Source organism: Dufourea novaeangliae, unplaced genomic scaffold (genome assembly GCF_001272555.1).
Source record: "Dufourea novaeangliae isolate 0120121106 unplaced genomic scaffold, ASM127255v1 scaffold147, whole genome shotgun sequence".
NCBI classification, from domain to species: Eukaryota; Metazoa; Arthropoda; class Insecta; order Hymenoptera; family Halictidae; genus Dufourea; species Dufourea novaeangliae.
The window spans coordinates 129,870-151,861 of NW_015374029.1; the positions used below are offsets into that span (position 1 = coordinate 129,870).

General features: G+C 40.0%; 1 protein-coding gene across 1 annotated transcript in view; it reads left to right on the plus strand.

Moving 5' to 3' along the window:
- The window catches only part of LOC107189399 (potassium voltage-gated channel protein Shab), a 93,096-nt gene that overhangs the window by 24,177 nt on the left and 46,927 nt on the right, over positions 1-21,992 (plus strand). The window contains exon 3 of the mRNA XM_015577923.1: positions 12,886-13,732. Within this exon, the coding sequence (XP_015433409.1) occupies positions 12,886-13,732 (847 nt within the window). The remainder of the gene's footprint in view (positions 1-12,885; positions 13,733-21,992) is intronic.

Here is a 21,992-nt window from a genome sequence, read left to right on the forward strand (position 1 = left end):
TTCGGTGCGGGCGCACGGCCAGTTCGATTCGGTCCTTTTTCCAAGGCACTCGGGCGGCGCAGTTTCATAACAAAATCTACCCAACACACCACAGACAATACACATTGCACACACTGTTGCTCTATGGAATGATACAACATGATGCGGGGGATAAATGAACCCAGCATAGCTGTGTGTCTCACCCCCCCCCCACCACCACCACTTCCGAAAACGCCATCGACATACCAATCATGTCACTTTCTCTGAATGTGGAGCAGTCTCTATCTGAACCCTCTCTCTGTCTGTCTCACTCTCTCCCTGTTCACTTGTATCCGTTTTACTGTGTCCCCGCGTCGGGGGGAACCGACACGCGACGACCAACGACCCCATCATCACCATCAAGGATCAGGGGGTCCTAATCCCGACGGGTAGTTTGCTTTGATCTCTGCCGCGATCACCACCATCCCCCCACCTAGCCACCGCTGCATGCTGTGAAACGCTTCTCCACGGATCGCCGCAAAATAGGAATTAGCCAGATCCCGTAGAAGAAACTCTCCGTGGGCGCAGGGTTGCCTGAACTAGGGCGAACGTAGGGTGGAAGGTCCGTGTGACGTAGTAGTAGAGAGTAGTGGACGGGCGAATTGACTAGGACTGTTACAAATATTCGAATAGCAGTAGAATTCGAATTTTATATTCGAATCATTCGAGTATTTCGAAGTATCCGAATCATTCGAGTATTTCGAAGTATACGAATCATTCGAATATTTCGAAGTATTTGAAGTATTCGAAACATTCGGAGTATTCGATATATTCGAATTATTTGGAGTATTCGAAACATTTAGATTATTCAGAGTATTCGGATATTCTATGTGATAGAATTTTGGATTGTACTGAATAGGAATCTGTTCTAGGTATCTGATCTAGATCGCAATATTCGAAGTATTTGAAGTATTCAAAATATTCGCATTATTCGGAGTATTTGAATATTTGAAGTGACTGAATTTTGGACTGTATTGAATAGGAGTCTGAACATAATATATCATTTCACACTTTATCATGAAAGTCTTTTCACATTGGCCTTTACAATTATTTGTTTTTCCAACGTTAAATTTGAATTTTCGCTATTCTTTGGTGAAGTTATAAATTTTGAAAGGAGAGCTATTATTGGTATTATTAAAAATTATTCGTATTCGAAATTATTCGAATCATTTGAATAGTTCGAATATTCGGATACTTACAATTATACAATTATAGCGAAGTTTCTCGAACTATGGTATAGTGTCTCCAGGAGCTACTGTGACTTTATAAAAACAGTAGAGGTTCAATGTGTGTGTTAGTATGCATCGAGTCCGGTTATAGAAGGAACATGTAAAATACTGGAGGATTATTCACTGTATGAGAAAATAGTTCAGATAAGAAGTGAATGGTTTCAAGGAGGGCATAATCTGGCATGATTAGTTTTGATTGCAGATGGCCAGGTAGAGGCCATACGAAGGTGATATACGTTTTTTCAAAGGGAACCATACAGTTTTAGATACAATACTCGAACCGCCTGGGTATATTCTACAAAAAAGTATTAACCTATTTATGTTAAAAAATCATTAGTTTAAGAGATATTTAAATCGTAATATATATCTCCTAAATCTGAACTAATGACTTTTCGACATAATAAGGTTAATACTTTTCTGTAGGGTATGTCCAGACGGATCGATTGTTGTATTTAAAACTATACAATTCCAATTTAAAAAACTTATCTTACCTTCGTATGACCTCTACTTGACCATTTACAAAAACTAATTACACCAGATTATGCCCCCCTTAAAACCATTCACTTCTTGTCTGAACCATTTCCTCGTGAAATAGATAGTTCTCTAGTAATTGGCATGTTTCTTCTATAACCGGACACCTTGTATAGCTCTATACGACACCATGTGACGTCACATGGCCTTTATTTTGAAGCCTCCGTCTGGTAACTCTGCTCCCCGGCGAGACCACCGTCCATCGTATACACGTGTGTATTATGCGTTGCTGGGAAGTTGTCCCAGCGGGGGAGACAGCGCATGAGCAATAGGCGCAAGTGCAGGGTGAATCTTTAGCTGCTGGGGTGGAAAAGTAAGCCTGCTTTGTCGTCCAAGTGCCGTGACCCTAAACGTATCATCGGTAGCTTACCCCCCCCCCCCCCCCCCCCCCCCCAGACAAACCGAGAGAGAGAGAGAGAACAGACACTCGGTCTGTGGCTGTCATACACACACACAGGCTGCTCAGCAGGTGGGTAAGCTACCGATTGACACGTTTAGGGTCTCACGGTACTTGAACGACAAAGCAGGCGGAGCTTGCCTTTCCACCCTGGCCGCGAGAAATTCACCCTGTACAATAATGTACCTCTCTTACAAGGGAAGGACCCGAACTGTCCGATTCTAACGGGGTTTCATCAAATTATAGTATACAGGTTCCTAATGATATACAGGGCGTCCCACCTAACGTGAGCACCTTCAATAACCTTAAGTTCTTGAAGATACAAAAAAATGCTAGGGGAAAGTATTATTTAGTTAGAAGAAGCAAAAATACTATGATAACCAATAATTTTTCTCAAGGTTATATTTTTCGAAATTGCAAGGTCATCGATGTTCCTTTTAAATGGGACTACATATATTATCAGCGTCGTGAAAGACCAATCGAATGATCTATAACAGTATGACCTTTATATGACCTTGAGTACGAAAAATTGATAAATGCATGAGAGTGGATTTAAATAATAAAATAACTACGATGGAGGGATTAGTACAAAAATGTATCGAAGTTGATGGACATTACTTTGAGCATTTGTTAAAATAAATTTTCTGCAAGCCGAAAGCAGATAAGGTATTTAAGGTGTTCATGTTAGGTGGGACACCCTGTATTACTTTTACGAAACATCACATTTTCTTCGTACAGATCTGGTGTTCCCGTGCTTATGAACGTTAGTGTGTAGGTCCCCGGCAAATTTACGATCTCTGCACAGTACATTTCAACCAAATAGGGAACACATGTGTTCACGTTTGCGTCAGAAGAGGGCGGGGCCTAATGGGTATAGAACCAATCTGACCCATCGGGTTCCCTCCGCGCGACTCCGCTATCTTCCGAGCAACGCATGATACGAGAACGTGTTTCTTCTCCTTGATGCCTCGATATTACGGAAACTATTATTATTGATTTTCCACTATATTTAAACCGCGTTAGGGCCGCCGAGCCGCCGGTCAATAACTGCTGCCCGGCCGCTTCGGACAGCGGATTGGGTGTAGTTGTGTATACATATGTTACAGTAAAAGCGTTAATTCAGTATATCTATACATTTCCTAGTTACTGTATGCACTTACTAATCTGGTTAGTACATGTATTGACAGGGAACGAAATTTATAATTTTACTAGTTAATTCATAAAATGTACATTTTTGATTTACTGAAACTGTGCACAAACAAAAATGCGTTGATTTCGATAAACACTTTTGCTAGCGTTTGTTCATATGAATTATACAACTTACAAATTTTTGTTTAATAGGGACACTTCTTTACTTAAAAAAAAAAGATTTGTTACGATACTGGCCGAAATTCGTCTCAGTATCCGCTAAAAGATGAGCGTAAAAAATAGATGTATCTATAAAAAAACTGAAGGTGACCTTGGAAACTCTGGAAAAAAGGATTCATAATAAATTTGCTAGCATTAGAATAATCGCAAAAATCACTAGTAGACAAAATGAAAGAATCTCTTCTTGTTTTCGATTGTTCACGTGATATTATTGTTCGACGTAAATAATACAAAAAAAATACAGGAAAATTATGTTGTGCAGGGATCAAAGTTTTCGTAATTTTTATCCGATAAAGTCAGCTTTCACTTATTGCTGCGCCCACAAATGGAAAGGTTCACGTGTACTGTTCATTTGAAAACGATAAGAATCACCTGATTTCAATTTTTGTATATACTGTCATGTTTAATTATGGTGGTTCATTCGAAACAACAGATTGCTATATAACCGTAAAAGTGAAAATACCTTTCAAAAACGAATACTCTCGTCTCTATACAGGGGGCTTCTGAAATGGTGGTACAACCCGACAGGATGTGATTCCACGTGAAAAAATAAGTCGAAATTGTGGAAAACATTTAATCGTGCGATGCTTCGTTTGCAAGATAATCAATTTTTAAAATTCCTTAACACCTGTGTATTCACACTGACAATAAGTAGAAACAGAATGCAATAAACAGACGCATTAACTAGGTCGTATTCGATATTAGCACGCATTAACCAAGGCCTATTCGATAACTGCGCGCGTATTTAGCAGACTTACAAACTGGATTTCCTCGAAAACGAAGCATCGTATGAAAGAATGTTATTCTACATTTTCTACTTACTTATGCATGTAGAATTACATCCTTTCGAGTTGTACCACGGAAACATTCTGTATTGTTCACGGTATCGACTTTCGGCACAATCGATTCGAAGTTTACATCAAAATTCCGTTTATTTATATCTGTCAAACGTCGAATTACTCACGGTAAGCTGTGGTCCTGAAAAGAGAGAAAAAAAAATGCACCACTGTGGATACACCCTAAGGGTGAATACCTGGCGTGGGATTCGTTCATTAAAAAGTTACCGCCGCGAGGAAGTTGTCCAAGTCCGATTACGCGCTTTGTTGTTTTAGGTGAATCACCTACGCCGAGTGTGTAGAGCCGGTTCACTCGATGGTAAAACCTAACTAGACGATAGCGTAATTGAATTAGAGAAAACTAGAGTGACCGAGGCGTAGGATGATCGACGTGTTTGATAACGACAGGGACAAAAGGAATGGGTAATTGCCGCCCGTAATATTTCACGTCACGGAAACTCATTAACGTAACTTTCCGCGCGTAATTTAAGTGCGGTGTATAAAGTATGAATGGAACGACGACTGATAACGAGAAAACAAAAAGGATCGATTTTATCGTGTCGAACGAGAGAAAGAACAAAAAAATACACGGAAAACATTGCTTAGCGAAAGATCTTAGTTTTCGACGGGATCGATTTTGAGAACTATTCGATCGGGCAGTTGATCTAAGGTTTTTGGTTCTTGTCCGAAAACTAATCTCTACATTATAGTCTGACAAAAATTGTATAGTCACTTTGAAACCACAATTATGAAACCCTGTTGTCACTTCTTCATAAAAGTTCATAGAAACAAAATCTAAAATAGAAATGCAAGAAGATGCATTTTGCATGTTTTAAAAAGAGTTCCCAATTTCATGCCTCTGAATTTTATTGCCTAAACTGTTTTCAGTTGGTTAAAATATATATATGACTTTTATATGTTTATTAAAATGTTTTGTTTACGAAAATCAAAAAATAATGTTTTCATCGAGTAAAAATAAAACAAAGCTGCGGTAGCGTGTAGCCAGTGTTACCGCGGGAGCTCAGCTGACAGACTCGCGTTCTGATTGGTCGGGGTCTTTCGTTAATATCTCGTTAACAAAGTCTCGAAGAACTTTTTCGCCAAGGAAGAAGTTGTTTCAAATCACCTCAGGAATCAACCCTTTCAAGGACTTACACCTATTTTGGGACACCATGTATAAGTAGACCATGTGTTGAATATACGGATTTAACGATTATAATATCGATTCTGATGTTTCGATTAGCAATTGGAAAATAATATTCGAAGTAACGATATCTCGAGTGTGCTCAAAGTGTTTTCAAAATATTGCCACACGTAACAATCAGTCGAATATTTATCTGGGATAGGTTTTGATCATCAGTCAAGTGTCTCTTCCGTGAGTCAGTTCTATTCATGGAACACTGTCGTCTATTTCCTACGCACTATTTTCTACTTCGTGTTCCTAGGAAACAGGAAATAGATATAGGAAGTGGGAAACGAACGGAAATCGCGTAAAAACATTTAAATCGAGTCTGTGTCTATAAATAAATATTGAATGTTAATACGTCCTATGAACTTGAAAGCATTAACGTAATATTCTTAAATTAAACAGCGTTCATGGCCTGCGTGAAATTAGAAATCATTCGACTCGCCGTTCGGTTAATTCGTTATTTTGTTTTAAGAACATACCAGAACGCGTAAATTCGCAATTGTTTCAAGTAAACACCAGTTACATACATGGTTTGTTTCCAAAGTTTCCAAATTAATGTTAAAATAGAAATTTTTTGGTACGATATTCACGCTTTTTTATTAGCAATCATTCAAAGTGTTGAATATACAATCGTTCATGATAATTATACAAACACGGGATATAATTCAATAATTTTCCTTTAAGATGACGGAAACGGTTGTTGTCGAAGCCCTATGAATTTCCAAATGGTTTTCAGTTATCGTTTCTTTCTCTTTATTTCTAATTTTTGGTAACATTCTATATGCAAAAATAACAACAACATGAAAAGTTACGGCTGAGGATGCGAACAAGTAAAACTGCATGATATCATAGGGAAGCTAATAAACTTTTATATTTCAAACTCTCAGTAATAATGAAGAACAAAAGGGTAACTAAACCTTTGGTCTAATTGAACATTGATATAAAGTAACGATTTTGTTAGGGTACAATTTATAAACTTAAAAAAACAAATAAATAATACAATTATTTTCTCATGTGATCTATTCAAGCAAAAAATCACATTATAGGAACAATCATCTTTCGTAAATATCGATTCTAAGTCTTAAAATTTACTGATAGCTTTTTTCCTTACATTTCCAGAGTTTCTATAATCATTGTGAACAGTCATATCTATTTAAAAGAACACGATATTTATTATTTGATAACGAAGGACATCATAATCAGAGGCAGTTTTTCAATGCTAAACAATTTTCAATATATTGATACCGATGAAAAGCTCTGAAGTCCGTTCAAACTTTCCTCAGAACTGTTAATTATTTTCGCTATTGAATGAATTACCATCGAGGCAAGATTAAGGTGCGAATAAACAGAATTCCTTCGACCCTCGACGCAACCAGCATAAAAATGGCGTCTCCCGCGAAGTTCCCCCAAAACAGAGTTGGGCACGATTTTATTCGAATAATATATACATAGTGAAAAGCAGCAGTAATTAACAGCTGAGCTTTAAACATTCAATGAGATTAAATAATTGTTTGCCAAGTGTCTAGACATTCAAGAAGAATGTATCACTTTATTATAAAAATTCGAATTTTCCACGTGTAATCGATGAAACCTGGCGAAGTACTGTTTTTATCTTTTATTCGAGACTATTTATCTAGATAATGAATTTGCCCATCTCTGTCTTCACCCTATGTCCTATTTTCAAAACTATGCCTAACCTATTTCTTTTCTTCATACTTGAATCTACACATTCAAGAAGAATATCATTACTTTATCATAAAAATTCGAATATACCACGTTTAATCGATGAAAAATAGCGAAGTACTGTTTTCATCTTTTATTCGAAACTATTTATCTAGATAATGAATTTATCCATCTCTGCCCCGGAAACTTTCATCTCGAGATTTCGCTGTTTCTCGGGAACGAACCTTGTCCACCTGGTTTCCTCCCTCTCACCTGTCTCCCCCCTCCTCTGCCTAATAGAACCAATCGTAGCCATCATAATGCCACCGCACTACACGCAGCTTTCAGCAACAAAATTATTCCACTGTCTAGCACAATACTTGCGCCGTCGTAAGCCTGCTCAGTAAATCCTGGATAAGTATTTGAAGGCTCCACGGCACTAACAGGGATACGTCCCCAGGTGTAACGCTGACTTTTTAAAGAAGTTTAGCACAATGATAAAGCTTAGAATTCCGAAGACAATGATATATGTATCAGCCGCATGTGGCTCTTAGTTTACGAAATATTTATTGTTCAGTGTCGAGGAGCCTTCGGACACTCATCGAGGATTTATTGTACGTAAAAAATGTCACTCGACAAACCTACTGCTGAACAAATTCTCTTATTCGACGATATCCTACCTATTTGTCACTGTATGTGACAGATCAAGAAACCTATTTCGCCGTAACCAAGTCGTGTACAAGCAATCGCGGTTTCATTGCATGAGAAACCGTATGGCGAGTTGCGACGCTCGCCATTTCGTTTTAACTATCTTTGCTCGTTTTCTTCACTTATTGCTTGGTTGTAACAGTTACTGCTATTCAGCTCGAGCGAACTCGGATGCCAAGCACCCAAAGCATAACCTTTGACTGGTCATTTGCCTTAGAGTCACGTGGGTCGGCCACCTGGGGTTTATCAGACCCTATATGAAAAACGTGCCATAATCTACATTATTATTAATTATTTATTAATATTTCTAAAATATTTTTAATAAGAAATTTATTGTATTATTAACTATTGCGAACACGTACATTATGATTGGTACATACAAAGTTATGTTTTTCAAATTAAAACATAAAACATTGTTTTTAAATTCTGAAAACAAAGCAGAGTACAAAAGAGCACTTTCTAACCAACAAAAATTAGAAACCTTCTAAGTTCTTATAATTTAATGACGTAAACTTTACAGTCATGCGGTGCACAAAATTCGTACGACTGAAATACTGTAAATCCTCGATAACTGTTCGGAAGGATCTCTACGTTAAATACCCGCGTTTCCATGCCCCACTATTAGGGGGTTCCACACTGGAAGCTCGGTCCTTTCTACACGACATGAACTGACACACAATTCATGTTGTGCAGAAAATCGTGTCCATCTACGATAAGTGCTCCAACGTGGTCCCGAGTTTCGAGTGTTAATCGAAGATTCACTGTATTACGAAAGTGTTTAAAGTTGGGCTGTGGGTTTATTAAACCACACGTGTCCAGTCGAAGGTGAAACACGTATACAGAGGGACGGGGAAAAGCTTTGATTCGATAAGTGCTCGAGAGTAACAAGAAAATAATACAAAACGCACAAATCACGTGATAATTATCGATTGCACGATCACTAGACTGCGAAAGTTTATGCAAATTCACAATTTCAGATACCACTACCTAAAAGTTACAATGCGGGTAAGAATTTTTTAATTTTACGATAAAAGATTTGCTACGTTAACGTTAACGCATAGTTGAACTTCATTAAAATCGTCGTTGATAACATTTTCCACGTTAAGAAACGCTATAAATGCATAAACATCCGTAGTTTGGTCGTCGCGGGATAGTGTTTCGCAAGATGGCCGCCGCTTGGCTTCCGGGCGCGCGTACGCGTCTCTGCTACCTCGCAAGTCCAAACAATGCGTGCGACGCAACAAAAAAATAGAAAAAGTAAAAACGCCTGGTTTTTTTTCCGCTCGTGGAGGGAACGGTTCTCCGCTATGACCGTTTCGAGACGGAACGAATTGATTTCGCTTTGTAGCGATTGCGGCTAGCCTGCCAGGGTAAATACAAACAAGGCCCACGAAACCATTTTTTTGGGGGTGCATTGTGGGCTTGCACGAGGGTGGATAATAAAAAGGGAGCGGGGTTTTGAAGGGACAAATCAATATGTGTTAATACCGCTTGCCGAACAATGTGTATTTGGCGGAGGAGATACAGCGACTCTGTGGGATCCTGGGGGATGGTATATATCCGGTGTAGTGTACCAAAACGACGGGACGACACTCAGGAGGGAGATACGTGTGGTAAACGGAACCACCATTTTTGGGCTGTTTAGTCTCGACACTTCAAACGGCTTAGCGGCTATAGATCTGTTAATTCGATTTTCGTTTCGCTACGTTGAAAGATAAATAGTTCAGATTGGGGATATTTTCTTGAGCGTTGAAAATTGTACGAATAATTGACTGTTTATTCCGGTTGTTTCCATGTATGGTAAAGACGCGCATAAAGAATATAAAAAGGATTTCCGATTGCAGAATTCATTCAGACGGGGAGACTATTGATTGTTTTTTCAATAAGAATCACTAGAAATACTAATAGTTTTAGCCGTATACGGTTGGCAACTTGATTAAACGAACTTGTGAATCGCAATTGTTAGTGTTGTAACGTTCACCAAATATGTTTCGGTAGGCAAAGTTTTTATTAAATAATTTCACTTTTTATCGTTAACCATTGTCCTCCTTCTAGATTACATTGTAATTTATTATTCAAAACTTTAAAGCTACATGGAGTCTTGATACACTAAAGAATGAATATTAACTTTGTGAAAATACTGCAAGTACATTACCTTTCTTAAATTTAAATTAATACAGAAGAAAAAAAAATAACCAACAATTTCCATTACTGCGTCGGTACTCCGAGCATATACGGAGGGAGTGAACAAAAAATAGCCTCGTGATCCCAGAATCACCGCGATCAAGAAGCAGATCGAAGTACCGAACCAGACAATCGGGGTCGCTGTACGCGTCTCTTCCGCCAAGTATACATACTTGTAAATGAGTCGAGCGACGTCGGGCAGACAGCCTTCAAACGACGAGAGACACACCAACAGCCCCATTGGTGTGCCGAAACGCTGCGCGTTAATACGTTTCTACAGCAGTTTTCAGCGACTCTGTTCCTCCATTGCGAGTTCTCAGTTTCGCGGAAAGTGCTTTAGAACGTTGATTAACAGTCCGCAGTGTGCTCCCTGCTTTCCCTAAAAAACAAATTCGACGTCGTCCACTGGCGTTTGTTTGTTACGAACAATACGTTGGTTTTTTTTTCGGACTTCTTTCTCGCGCACGGTCGCGTTTTTCGTCCGAAAAATGTTGTTCCCAGCAGCATCGCGAATCGTGGCGGCGCCATGTTGGATCGATCGTCGCGCCATCTATCGACGGTCCACTCAGTCTTCACGATCTTGTGCTTCCGATCGTCGTCGTCGTCGTCGTCCTTGTCGTTGTCGTCGTCGTTCTCGTTGTCATTTCGATGTCGGTTTCGACGTCGCGACACGCTTCTTTTGTACGTATTTATACGCAAAAATGTTGTTGCTTGCTTCCGTATATATACGTTTTTCGGTCGTCTGGTGGCGTTTGCAGAAGGACGACCGTTTTTTTGACCGCTTTTCTCTACCTGTATTGACGGTGATTAAGTATTGTTGTGTATTTTGGTGTGTACCACTTGAATTTTTTGCCGTAATTTTGTAGCTGTTGAACGCTTCACGTCGCAAGTGAGAGCTTCGAGTGTTGGTGTTTACTACTGTTTTTTCTGCGTAGCCGTTGTTGCGTAGAATCCAGCAGCAGCGCAGAGAGGCTGAGTAACCGTTGATCCCGTTGTTTGTTGATTTTTTTCTCGTTCGGCGGTGCTTGTCGATCAGAGATCCCCCGTTCGTAGCGGTTCCACAAGGGTCATACGTATGTATAGGGGGACTTTTGCGTCCGTTTAGGGTCCGCTGATTCTTCGTCGAGTACTATTTTTCAGGGAACTTTATGAAATCTTACCGTGCGATGATCATTGGTACCATGTGATTCAGAGGTGTTGGAATTTTGTTTTGTATTTACAGTTCGTAGCTAGGAGGATACACTCTTCATCTTGATCCACGGAGGTGTGCAGATTGTTGGATCAGTATTTTCCCCATTTGCTTGCTTTTACAGAAGTACCAAGAAATCGTGGTGAATACCGTTATCACTCTCGAATCCGTAATTTTAATGTTTCTTTGAGACGGCAAGAGAAGTTCGACAGAAATGGTTCGTTCTATATTTTTCTAAACGACGGTTCTTCTGTTCTCGTGTAACCGAAAGTGTAAGTTGAGTATTCCTTTTGGACTATACGATTTCCATTATTTTTCGTAAATTAATGAAAACGTCAAATTTTCGCTACATATTAGTGTGCCGAATACCAGCAAGCATCGGGGATGTCTATGTACACGAAAGTACATACACTTCTCCAATACGTTTCTCTTGTCTGTTCATTGTAAACTCTCGTGTTCTGTGTATGCATACGAAATTTCGAAAATTTGCAAAATTACCAAAATAATGGTACCTCTGGTCCTAACCTTCAACTGGCTACGCGACATAAAAGTGACTCCACTTCCAAACGACTATTTTGTGCTACATAGTAGCTGTTCACAATTAAGTACCCAACCGATTTCTGTAAAAAAAACGCACTTATTATATTTGTCGGTGTTTTTTTGTTATCACCATTAGTGATAGAAAAAAGTGACGTCACCAGTTGAAGGTTAAGGGCCACTTCGACCAACTTCGATTAACTTTAATCGACGATTATCTCGATCAGCAGTATGGCCAACAGTAAAACTTGCAACTGATGTTGTTCTGAACCCATCTCTGCAATGTGCCCTATACTCTGTGAATATCAAGTGATGCCTTGAAATATCGAAAACATAGTTTTACCATGAAAGAAGTTATTAAGTTTTTTTTATTTATTACGAGGGTTACGATATAAAATGGTACATAACGAGAAGATAAGTAAAGAACGACATACAGTCAAAAGTTTCATCGTTGGCTGTACTGTCGATCGAGCTAATCATCGATTACAAGTTAATTCAAATTGGTCGAGATGGCCCTATATGAGTATTTAATCTCCGCACGGTACGTTTGAAAAGCACACCGAATCGTATCGAATAATCAATTCGACAGTGCAGTATCGACGTTCGAACCTGTCTCGAAGAAAACGTGGCCTCATACAATCCAATGATTTGCACACCACGGGTACACGGAACTTTCGTTATATCAATTGTTTCAAGTAGTACGGGTCAGTAGAAGCAATTACCTTACCTCGAGTAATATCTCACCCTTAGATGATTAGTATTTCCCGTCTGTCGATCAGAATCACAACGAGACGCACACACACATACAGACACGATTCAAGAGGCTCAACGTTAAAATACAGACACAGAGGACAACCAGACAGATCGACGACGGGTTAGGTTATGTTTCTCGGTAGACTGTAAAAAAGCGCGCGCGTGCGCTCTTCGAGGCCAGTGTTCGATATTTTTTTTGCTCTTAGGTTGTTGTTGTTGTTGTTCTCGCCACCGATCAGTCGGAGTGCCCGTTTTTTTGACCGGTTGACCCGTCGCTTTTCCAGGTGATAGCTGTGATATCAATACTCTTTATTGTGCTTTCGACGATCGCACTAACTCTCAACACCATTCCTAGTATGCAAGTGAATGATGAGAAGGGGAACTTTCAAGACAATCCGCATTTCGCCATCGTGGAGGCGGTCTGTATCACTTGGTTCACGCTCGAGTACGTACTCCGGTTTAGCGCGTCCCCGGACAAATGGAAGTTCTTCAAGGGCGGTCTGAACGTGATCGATCTACTGGCGATACTGCCGTACTACGTATCTCTGTTCCTGGTCGAGACGAACAAGAACGCGACCGACCAGTTCCAGGACGTGCGCAGGGTAGTGCAAATCTTTCGTATAATGCGGATCCTGAGGATTCTGAAACTGGCCCGCCACTCGACCGGGCTCCAGAGCCTCGGCTTCACGCTACGTAACTCGTACAAGGAGCTGGGCCTGCTGATGCTATTCCTGGCGATGGGCGTCCTCATATTCTCGAGCCTCGCCTATTTCGCCGAGAAGGAGGAGCCCGGGACCAAATTCGTAAGCATTCCAGAAACGTTCTGGTGGGCGGGCATCACGATGACTACCGTCGGATACGGCGACATCTACCCCACGACCCCGCTCGGCAAGGTGATCGGCAGTGTGTGTTGTATATGTGGTGTCCTGGTAATCGCGTTGCCCATTCCCATTATCGTGAACAACTTCGCCGAGTTCTACAAGAATCAGATGAGACGCGAGAAGGCGCTGAAACGACGGGAGGCCCTTGAACGGGCGAAACGCGAGGGCAGCATCGTCTCATTCCATCACGTCAATCTGAGGGACGCGTTCGCGAAGAGCATGGACCTGATCGACGTCATCGTCGACACCGGTAAGCGTACGGGGGTGTTTGTGTGTGTGTGTGTGTGTGTGTGCGCCACACTAACCAGGAATGGTATTCTCCCCACCCTCCACACCGGTGGTTTACGTTAACCGTAAGCTCCACCGCTCGAATTTGGAAATTGATTCGAATGAATTTCTGTTCGAGTGAAAATTCCTTTGAGTCGATTCATACTCGAATTGCAATCGACTCGAATGAAAGTTTATTTGAATCGGTTCTTATTCGAATTGAAATCGACTTGAATGAATTCCTGTTCGAGTGAAAATTCCTCCGAATTGATTCGAATGAATTCCTGTTCGAATGAAAATTCCTTCCAGTCGATTCATACTCCAATTGCAATCAACTCGAATGGAAGTTCATTTGAAACGGTTCTTACTTGAATTGAAATCGATTTGAATGAATTCCTGTTCGAGTAAAAATTCCTCCGAATTGATTCGAATGAATTCCTGTTCGAGTGAACATTCCTTTGAGTGGATTCTTACTCGAATGAATTCCTGTTCGAGTGAAAATTCCTGGATATCGATTCTCATTCGAATTGAAATTGACTCGTGAATTTCTATTCAAGTGAATATTCCTCCGAATCAATTTATATTCGAATGATGTTTGAGTAATGGGAACCATTTAAGAATAAATAGAATAGTTTGTTAGAATAAGAATTCATTGAATGGATATTCTAATCTCATGATATTAGAAGTAACGCGTTAGAATAGAAGAAACAAATTATATCCATTGCATTGAAAATTTTTGTTTTACAGCATTTTTTTTACTCAGAATATCCGTGGAAGTAATTTTTTCAAATCTTTTAACGCTCATTCTGAATGATCTTGTATAGAATTTTCATGCAATTACTGGCCGAAGTTCTGCTCGTGGATCGTGAGTGCACGGAAAGAAATGAAAGTTAGAAACGTTTCATTCTGTTGTAACATTTTTTGGAATATTTATTAAATTTGCAATATATTTCAAATGACGATGGTGACCTCGAATTCTTTTAATGAAAAGTTATAGTTTTTTTTTACCATTATCGGGAGCGGAATATGCTTATAATGTTTCAGTCCCTATTTCAAGAGCACCCTCTACATCGTACTTATATTTTCATCCATTGGTGGCGTGCACATTAAGCGTGCGATACCACTGAACATTTATAAAATAATATCAAATCAATCAATAAACAAAAAACGGGCCATCACTCGTACTATTATAAAGAAAGAATATAATTTTCTATTTCAAAAGAAAAAACACTAATAACGGCTTTCGTTGTTCGAGGTATGTTGCAAATTAAAAAAATAGATATATACTTATAAAAAACGATATTTTTTTCTCCCCACACGCTTACTATTTACGAAAGAAAAGCCATTAATCGCGTGAACATCCTGTATACCTTGAATTTTTTCAAGATATCTGTAGTTTTAGTTTCTTTTCTTGATCCCGGACAGGCTGTACCAACTGACCCCGATCATTCCGAGGATATCAGAAAAGTGTTCTGACAATGAAACTAGGGGGATACGAAACTTTAAAAAATTATTTGTTTAAATAATATATTAAAATTTTGAATTTTTTGTTTAAGTTTCTTATGTGACTAAATTCCCCATTCAGAAACAGATAATTGAAAACAAAGATTGTTTCCCAATTCCCTCTAGTTTCGGAAATATTCCAAACGATATATTTTCATCTCTCAACTTTGGGGGCTTTGTCAACCTCATAACATGGACGATGGCTGATAAACAAATACGTGTTAAACACGTTTTGGAGCACTATCTCCTGTATAGTTTCATTAAAATCGGCATGTGAGGGTTTGGTATGTTCCTCTGTAAGACAGGGTCTGCTAGATGTAGCCTTACTGATCAGTCCACTAGCCCTAGCCTTTTCCCTTTCCTTCCTGTTGCCTTTCCTTTTGACCTCTTTCATTGCAACCGCCATAATTTATTTCTGGTTGGACACTTCTCTGTACAGTAAATCATCGATGAGTGTTCGAAAGCTCCTTGGCACTAAGTGTTAAGACGTCATCCCCATCGTCGAACGCTTTATTCGTTCCACGAGAGATTCCCAACCCCCCCCTCCCCCCCCAGTGGTGGGGATGACGTCTGAACAGTCAGTGCCGCGGAGTCTTCGAACATTTGTCGATGATTCACTGAGTTCTCTTGCTGAACAGTAGTTCTTGGTTGGTCGCGTGATTTGGTACAGTCTGTACCATATATGTGTACAGTTTGCGACATGGAATTGGCCTCGATGGGTGGGGAGAGAGCGGCCTACTTCACGCATCTTCCTCTCCTTGGCAGCGCAAGCTTCTAGTCGTCGCGTAGCTGAAACGCATTCGCATTCATTGGTTAGATTGTTTTTTTTCCTTTCCTTTTAATTGTTAGTCGCATTTGATCGCGTAAGTGTGTGTCTAGAAGAGGGGGAGAGCTCGTCGAGTCAAATTCCATATCACATACTGTATATTGTCTCTGCCAGCTTTCGTTTGGTCACGAATTTCATTCTTCGACTGGAATTTGATACAAGCCGATTGAAAGGGTATCTATCCTGCTAAAAATTGGTAAAAGTAAAGGTTATAAGGAACAAGTGCATTTATACATGATCGTTATTTCGTGTTCGTACGTGATTATTTGAAGACAAAATGAATATATCGTAAGTTTGTTTTTCTAATAAACGAGGTGTGTATACGTCGTTGGACATCCGTTCTCGAAGTTTTTGTCCCTCGAAATTTGGAACTTTGTGTGTGTAGGTAACACAGGTAGACGACCGCCATCCTGTATAATATTCGAGAAGTTGTTTACAGTAAAGTCGCGCTAACTGCGCGAAACTCGGTACCACATACGGGCAGTAAACGTGGACTGGTCGAAAGTTGCATTAGTGTAGCCTCTAATAATTAAGGCGTAAATAATTTATACGCCATAATTACACGTATAATTATACAAAATAGTTTATAATAAAAAGCGTAAATAAGTTATACACTCGCCTGGTTCCAAGGGGGATTTCCGCGCAGTTAAAGCGACTTTACTGTTTCAGACATTGCACGGAATCGTTGAAACGCGATGCATCGATTGTAATCACGCGGTTTTTTCGAATTCGAATTCCAGTTCGAGAATGAAGTTCCCAGGATCAGGTTCGTTCGACCATCTCGATCATCTGTTTTTGTCCATTCATGTGATTTACTAATATCGATGTCTGAACAGTGTCCCCGAAAGGAAGTCGCAAATACAATGTTGAACAATTTATCAACCCTGACGCAAGAATGATAAATTTATCAGTTCTGGCGCAGAGGCAAGGTGATTGGGTCGCGGGTAAAAGGTCCGTTGCGTGTACACGGAATCGCGTCGGGACTCGAAGTATTACTTTCGAATAATTATCGAATTTAAATAAAACGGATCTCACACGCCGTTCGAACGGTTTCGAAACGAAAGGCTAGAAGTGAATCAATTTCTGATGAGAATGCAGGACAAACGACACCTTGAATTCGTCGTGTCCAACGAGCTTTAAGGTTATTATATCGGATTAACTATTATGGAGCTGATCGCAGTAACAATTTTTCCAACTACCACGAACGAAAACTATCTTGAGATTTAAATTTCGACGTTTTGAGTGTTCTACTTATCGAAGACTGTCATTTTCGAACGTTGGATAGAATTTTAAAAATATCTATAGAGGTAAGGTAAGCTTCTATACTTGGTTCCACCAGAATCTGTAACTGCTATTACTGTATTTTCACGCCGCGTACCCTCTACCGAAATGTAAAACGCCAGCAAATCATTTAAAGCGTGTATAACGGGTGAACAGTTTCTAAATCATTGACGACATGTAATCATGAAATACACTCTTATACTATGCATTCATATTAGTGTTTCACTGTGTATATTAATGCAGTGAATAGTACAGTGGAAGTGGTGGCGCTCGCGACAATTCTCAGCTCAGTCGTATGCGCAAAACAGTTACAGACTCTGGTGGAACCAAGTATAGAAGATAACGAAGTGAATGCGTGTTAATTGCGGGGTTAGAAATTCGAACGGAAATCGACGAAGAAGCGATCTTTACAGCGAACGGAACTGGCTTTATTGAACCGCGAAGCATCGTGGCAAAGACGACGGACCTTCTGCACCGATCTAATAATACATGACCACGCATATACGAACACCGCCCTCACTCTCTCTAATCGACTTTCTCATTAACGCAACTGCACCGTATCCATTTACGTACACGAGTTCTGCGAGACACAGCATCGGAGCAATCGTTGCACCGCGACCCCACCCGTCTGCATATATCTTGACATATTGTCTCACCGGGTACATGGGAAAGTTCTGTCATTCTTACCGTTCCCCTTTTCGTTCAGTACACCAATACATAATCCATTGTTTTGTACATATATACAGTATATAGAATATATACAAGAACATAGTTCCGATTCAAGACGCAAGTCCGCCATTTTCCATTACCCAAAATGGCGGACGGTGATGAAGAGGAGGGACGAACGTTACCGACCCAACTTGGACTTTCTATAAACGTGAATCATTGATTCGACAAAAGTTTTGTATTATTAAAACTTTTATGTTATTATTCAATTTTATGTAGTTATTAAAGTATTATTATACTTTATCTGTCGGTCGGTCAGTCCGCTTATAAGTCTATATATTATACATTAAGTCTGTAACTTAATAAATTACAGTTTTAGAGCGTAGTCGAATTAAAATTTCACGTAACCATCTTTGACATTCATGAGCGGTTGCAGTGTTCCCCCTGAATGTTTTACACGAACCCTTGGCAACTCGCCCACTAAGGTATACTCACAGTGTATACATTGTTGCGAGTATGTATACATTGTCCGATAGACATCGATGACGCTACCGAGAGAAGTGGAGCTCAGACTTTGAGAATTACAACTTACAAACACGTGATATTCAACTTCCCTTTCGTTCGATTAGATTATTTTCCACGAGAGTTTTCATAGAGATTTTCAATAATAGTTAACCCTTTCATTGCCACTGTTGCCATACGGCTACGAATTCTAAATTCCGAAATAAAATATTAGCAGGGTGGGTGCAGCAGTGAAATGAACACGTACCAGCGAATAAGCATTATATATAAAACCGAGCAAAATTAACTTAATAAAATAAGCAAATGATTAAATATTGATTTATTTCAATTCCTTGTTTCATATTCAAACAGTTTTCGCGCCATTGATAAGAAATCTTAATTTACTGGCATATGTTATCCACCAGTGAAATCGGTATTTCTTCTTTTTAATTTAATTAGTTACATTTTTCTAATTTCTCAAATTGAAATCTATAAGTTATAAAAAGGTATAGGTATTAAAAAATTCTACTTTTGTGTGCCAAATATTAATTAATATTATTATCGTTTAAATTTCGACTTTAATAGTTAGGAAATCTCTTAAGTGTTCATTCATTGGCGCGTTTACCTAATCATATATTTTTTCATATCTGTGAGTATACCGAGTGTCCCAAAATAGATATAAATCCTTGAAGGGGATGATTCCTGGGGTGATTTGAAACAACTTTTTCCTTAGCGAAAATGTTCTCTTAGGCTTTGTTAACTAGATATTAACGAAAAACCACCAACCAATGAGAGCTCGGCTGGCAGACTCGCGCTCAGATTGGTCGTGGTTTTTCGTTAATATCTAGTTAACAAAGCCTCGGATAACATTTTTGCTAAGGAAAAATTTGTTCCAAATCACCCCACGAGTGACCTATTTTAGGGACCTACAACACTTTTGTTACACCCTGTATACATAACAGCTAAAATGTCCAACGATTCACATCGCGAAGAAACGAATTTCAGTCGACAATCCTGTAACAGAAATAATGTAGAAGTATAAGTCTTGAAATACAAGTCTATATAATCCCCCAGAACAAAAAAAAAGACTAGACAGAGCTTTCCCACAGACCCAATCCGTGTGTGTGTGTGTGGCTTTCCGCAACCGGGCGCGATCACCCCCCCCCCCCCAACCAACCACCTCAGGGGTAAATCACATCATTCTCTCTGACTCGTGATCCGGGGCTTCGTGTATCTAGTTCTTTTCCTCGTTATGCAATCCGAATTCCCCTATACACCCCCCTCCCTCGAAATTTGCTCGAACGAATCGTCGTGGAATCTCCTGCGTCAAGGTTGATGAATTGGTTGGCGTGAAAAACGACGAAAACGAAACGGATTGTGGAACAGGGGGAAAAAGAAAAACAAAAGAGAAACCCCAAAACAGAGCCAAAGAGAAACGGAAGAAGAACCGGAACAGAAAAAAAAAGAAAAGAACACAATGGATACCCGAGCCTGTTTTCAGGTCACGATATGTCGTCCGGCGTGGATGGTACAAGCAAGGAGGGGGAATCGGTGTACGGGCGCAGCCCTGCCCAGACCAGGTCAGGCTGTTATCCCTAGCATATCCGAGCATATAATTATATGTACCCCCACGAGCAAACTCGGCTTCCGCTAGGGGAAAAAGTGGCATAAGAGTAAGGACGTACTACCACTTGGTAAATATAATTCAAGTACTGAAATAATGTTAAAATGAATGTTAATTTGACATAAATTTCAGTAATTCCCAATTCAAGAGGTAGGAGCATAGTAGGAGGTCTTTCCCCTACGTTATTTTTTCCCCTAGCGGAAGCCGAATTTGCACGTGAGGGTACACTGACGTGCAAACTCGGCTTCCGCTAGAGGAACAAAGCGACGTAGGCAGAAGGGCCCCCTACTCATTTGGTAAATTGATTTCAAGTGCTGAAATAAATGTTGAAATCGAATGTTAATTTGATATAAATTTCAGTAACTCCCGAGATCAAGTGATAGGAGGCTCTTCCCTTACGCCACGTTTTCCCCTAGTAGAAGCCGAGTGTGCTCGTGAGGGTACAGTACTCTTTCTCTTTCTCTTTCTCTCTCTCAATAGTACACTGAGTAACCGGGGCTGTAGGGGAATTTTTTCCCCAAGAAACATACAGTGTCAGCCCCTCCACCATCGAGTAGAACCTCGACATTTCAAAACGAAAAGGAACTACAGTAAATCCTCGATGAGTGTTCGAAAGCTCCTCGGCCATTAACTTCAGAATTCCAGGGTCTATCACTGTGCTGAACCTCATTAAAAAGTCAGCATTACACCTGGGGACCTCTCCTTGTCAGTTACGAGGAGCCATCGAACACTCATCGGGGATTTACTGTACTTTGTTTTTTTTTTTTTATCAGTTTTGAAATGTGAATGGAAACGTACTTGCTCAAATGGTGGTGGCTGCTTTCGATCGCGACGAAGGGGAAGATTATTAGAATGGTCCTTATAGTGACGGAACTATTGGGAGAGAGTTGTAGTGTAATACGGTCCCTCGTCGCTGGTGCCTCGCGTTTTTTTTTATTTTTTTCTTGTTCCTGCTTCGCTTCCCCGAGACCGGACCGGAACAGAACGAAAACTGACCTACCACGCCGGACAGACCGAGAGCCACTGACACGTGGACCGCCATTGATTAAAAAGAAAAAAGGAACAGTAATGTCTCGATGAGTGCGACGTACCTGGGATCCGCTTCGGAGCAATCATGGCATGGTAGAAAGGTTTTTAGCCCCTCATAAGTTTGTTTTTTTGCCCGAAACCGAGCCTCTGCTTAGTTTTTGTCTATTCTGTTTTGATTGATTGCAGAGGGGAAAAAGCCCCCGCCCCCCAGTGGTGGGGATGACGCCGTTGCTCGTGTCGCATTCATCGAGGAATCACTGTATTCAGAGACGAAGAATGTGTCTTCTCGATCTGGTAAACATTTAACTCATTCAGTAGTCATCAGGTGTCTGGGTATTTTTTTTTTTTACTATTTTCAGCCCGGTATCTCGGAAGCTTTTATCCAGCTTCACATATACCTTTTCAGCTACCATGATATCGGGCTCTGGAATGTGTGTGTGTTCTGTAAAGGCTTAAGGGAGGATTCTCGTGTAACAGCTCTAGGTGTAAGTGATTTTTGCAAATTTTTCTTGAGAAAACTATTGATAATATGAAAGTAAACGAACTTGACATATAAGAAGCCACCCTCCCAGATGACATATGACGCCTTGAAGACGCCCATTTTAAGCCGTCTTTAAGGCGTCATTAGGTGTCATGTGCTATCTGGGCTTAAATAAAACAGAAATTTATTTTTGTTTGAATTCTGATTGTTTATTGAATATTTTACAAGTCTTGTGATGATCTTCGACGATGTGACCATTGTTGGCGTACAGTGTGGCATCTGCCATAGGCATCAGAATGCAAAAGCTAAGTTTTCTAAAAGGATAGTTTACG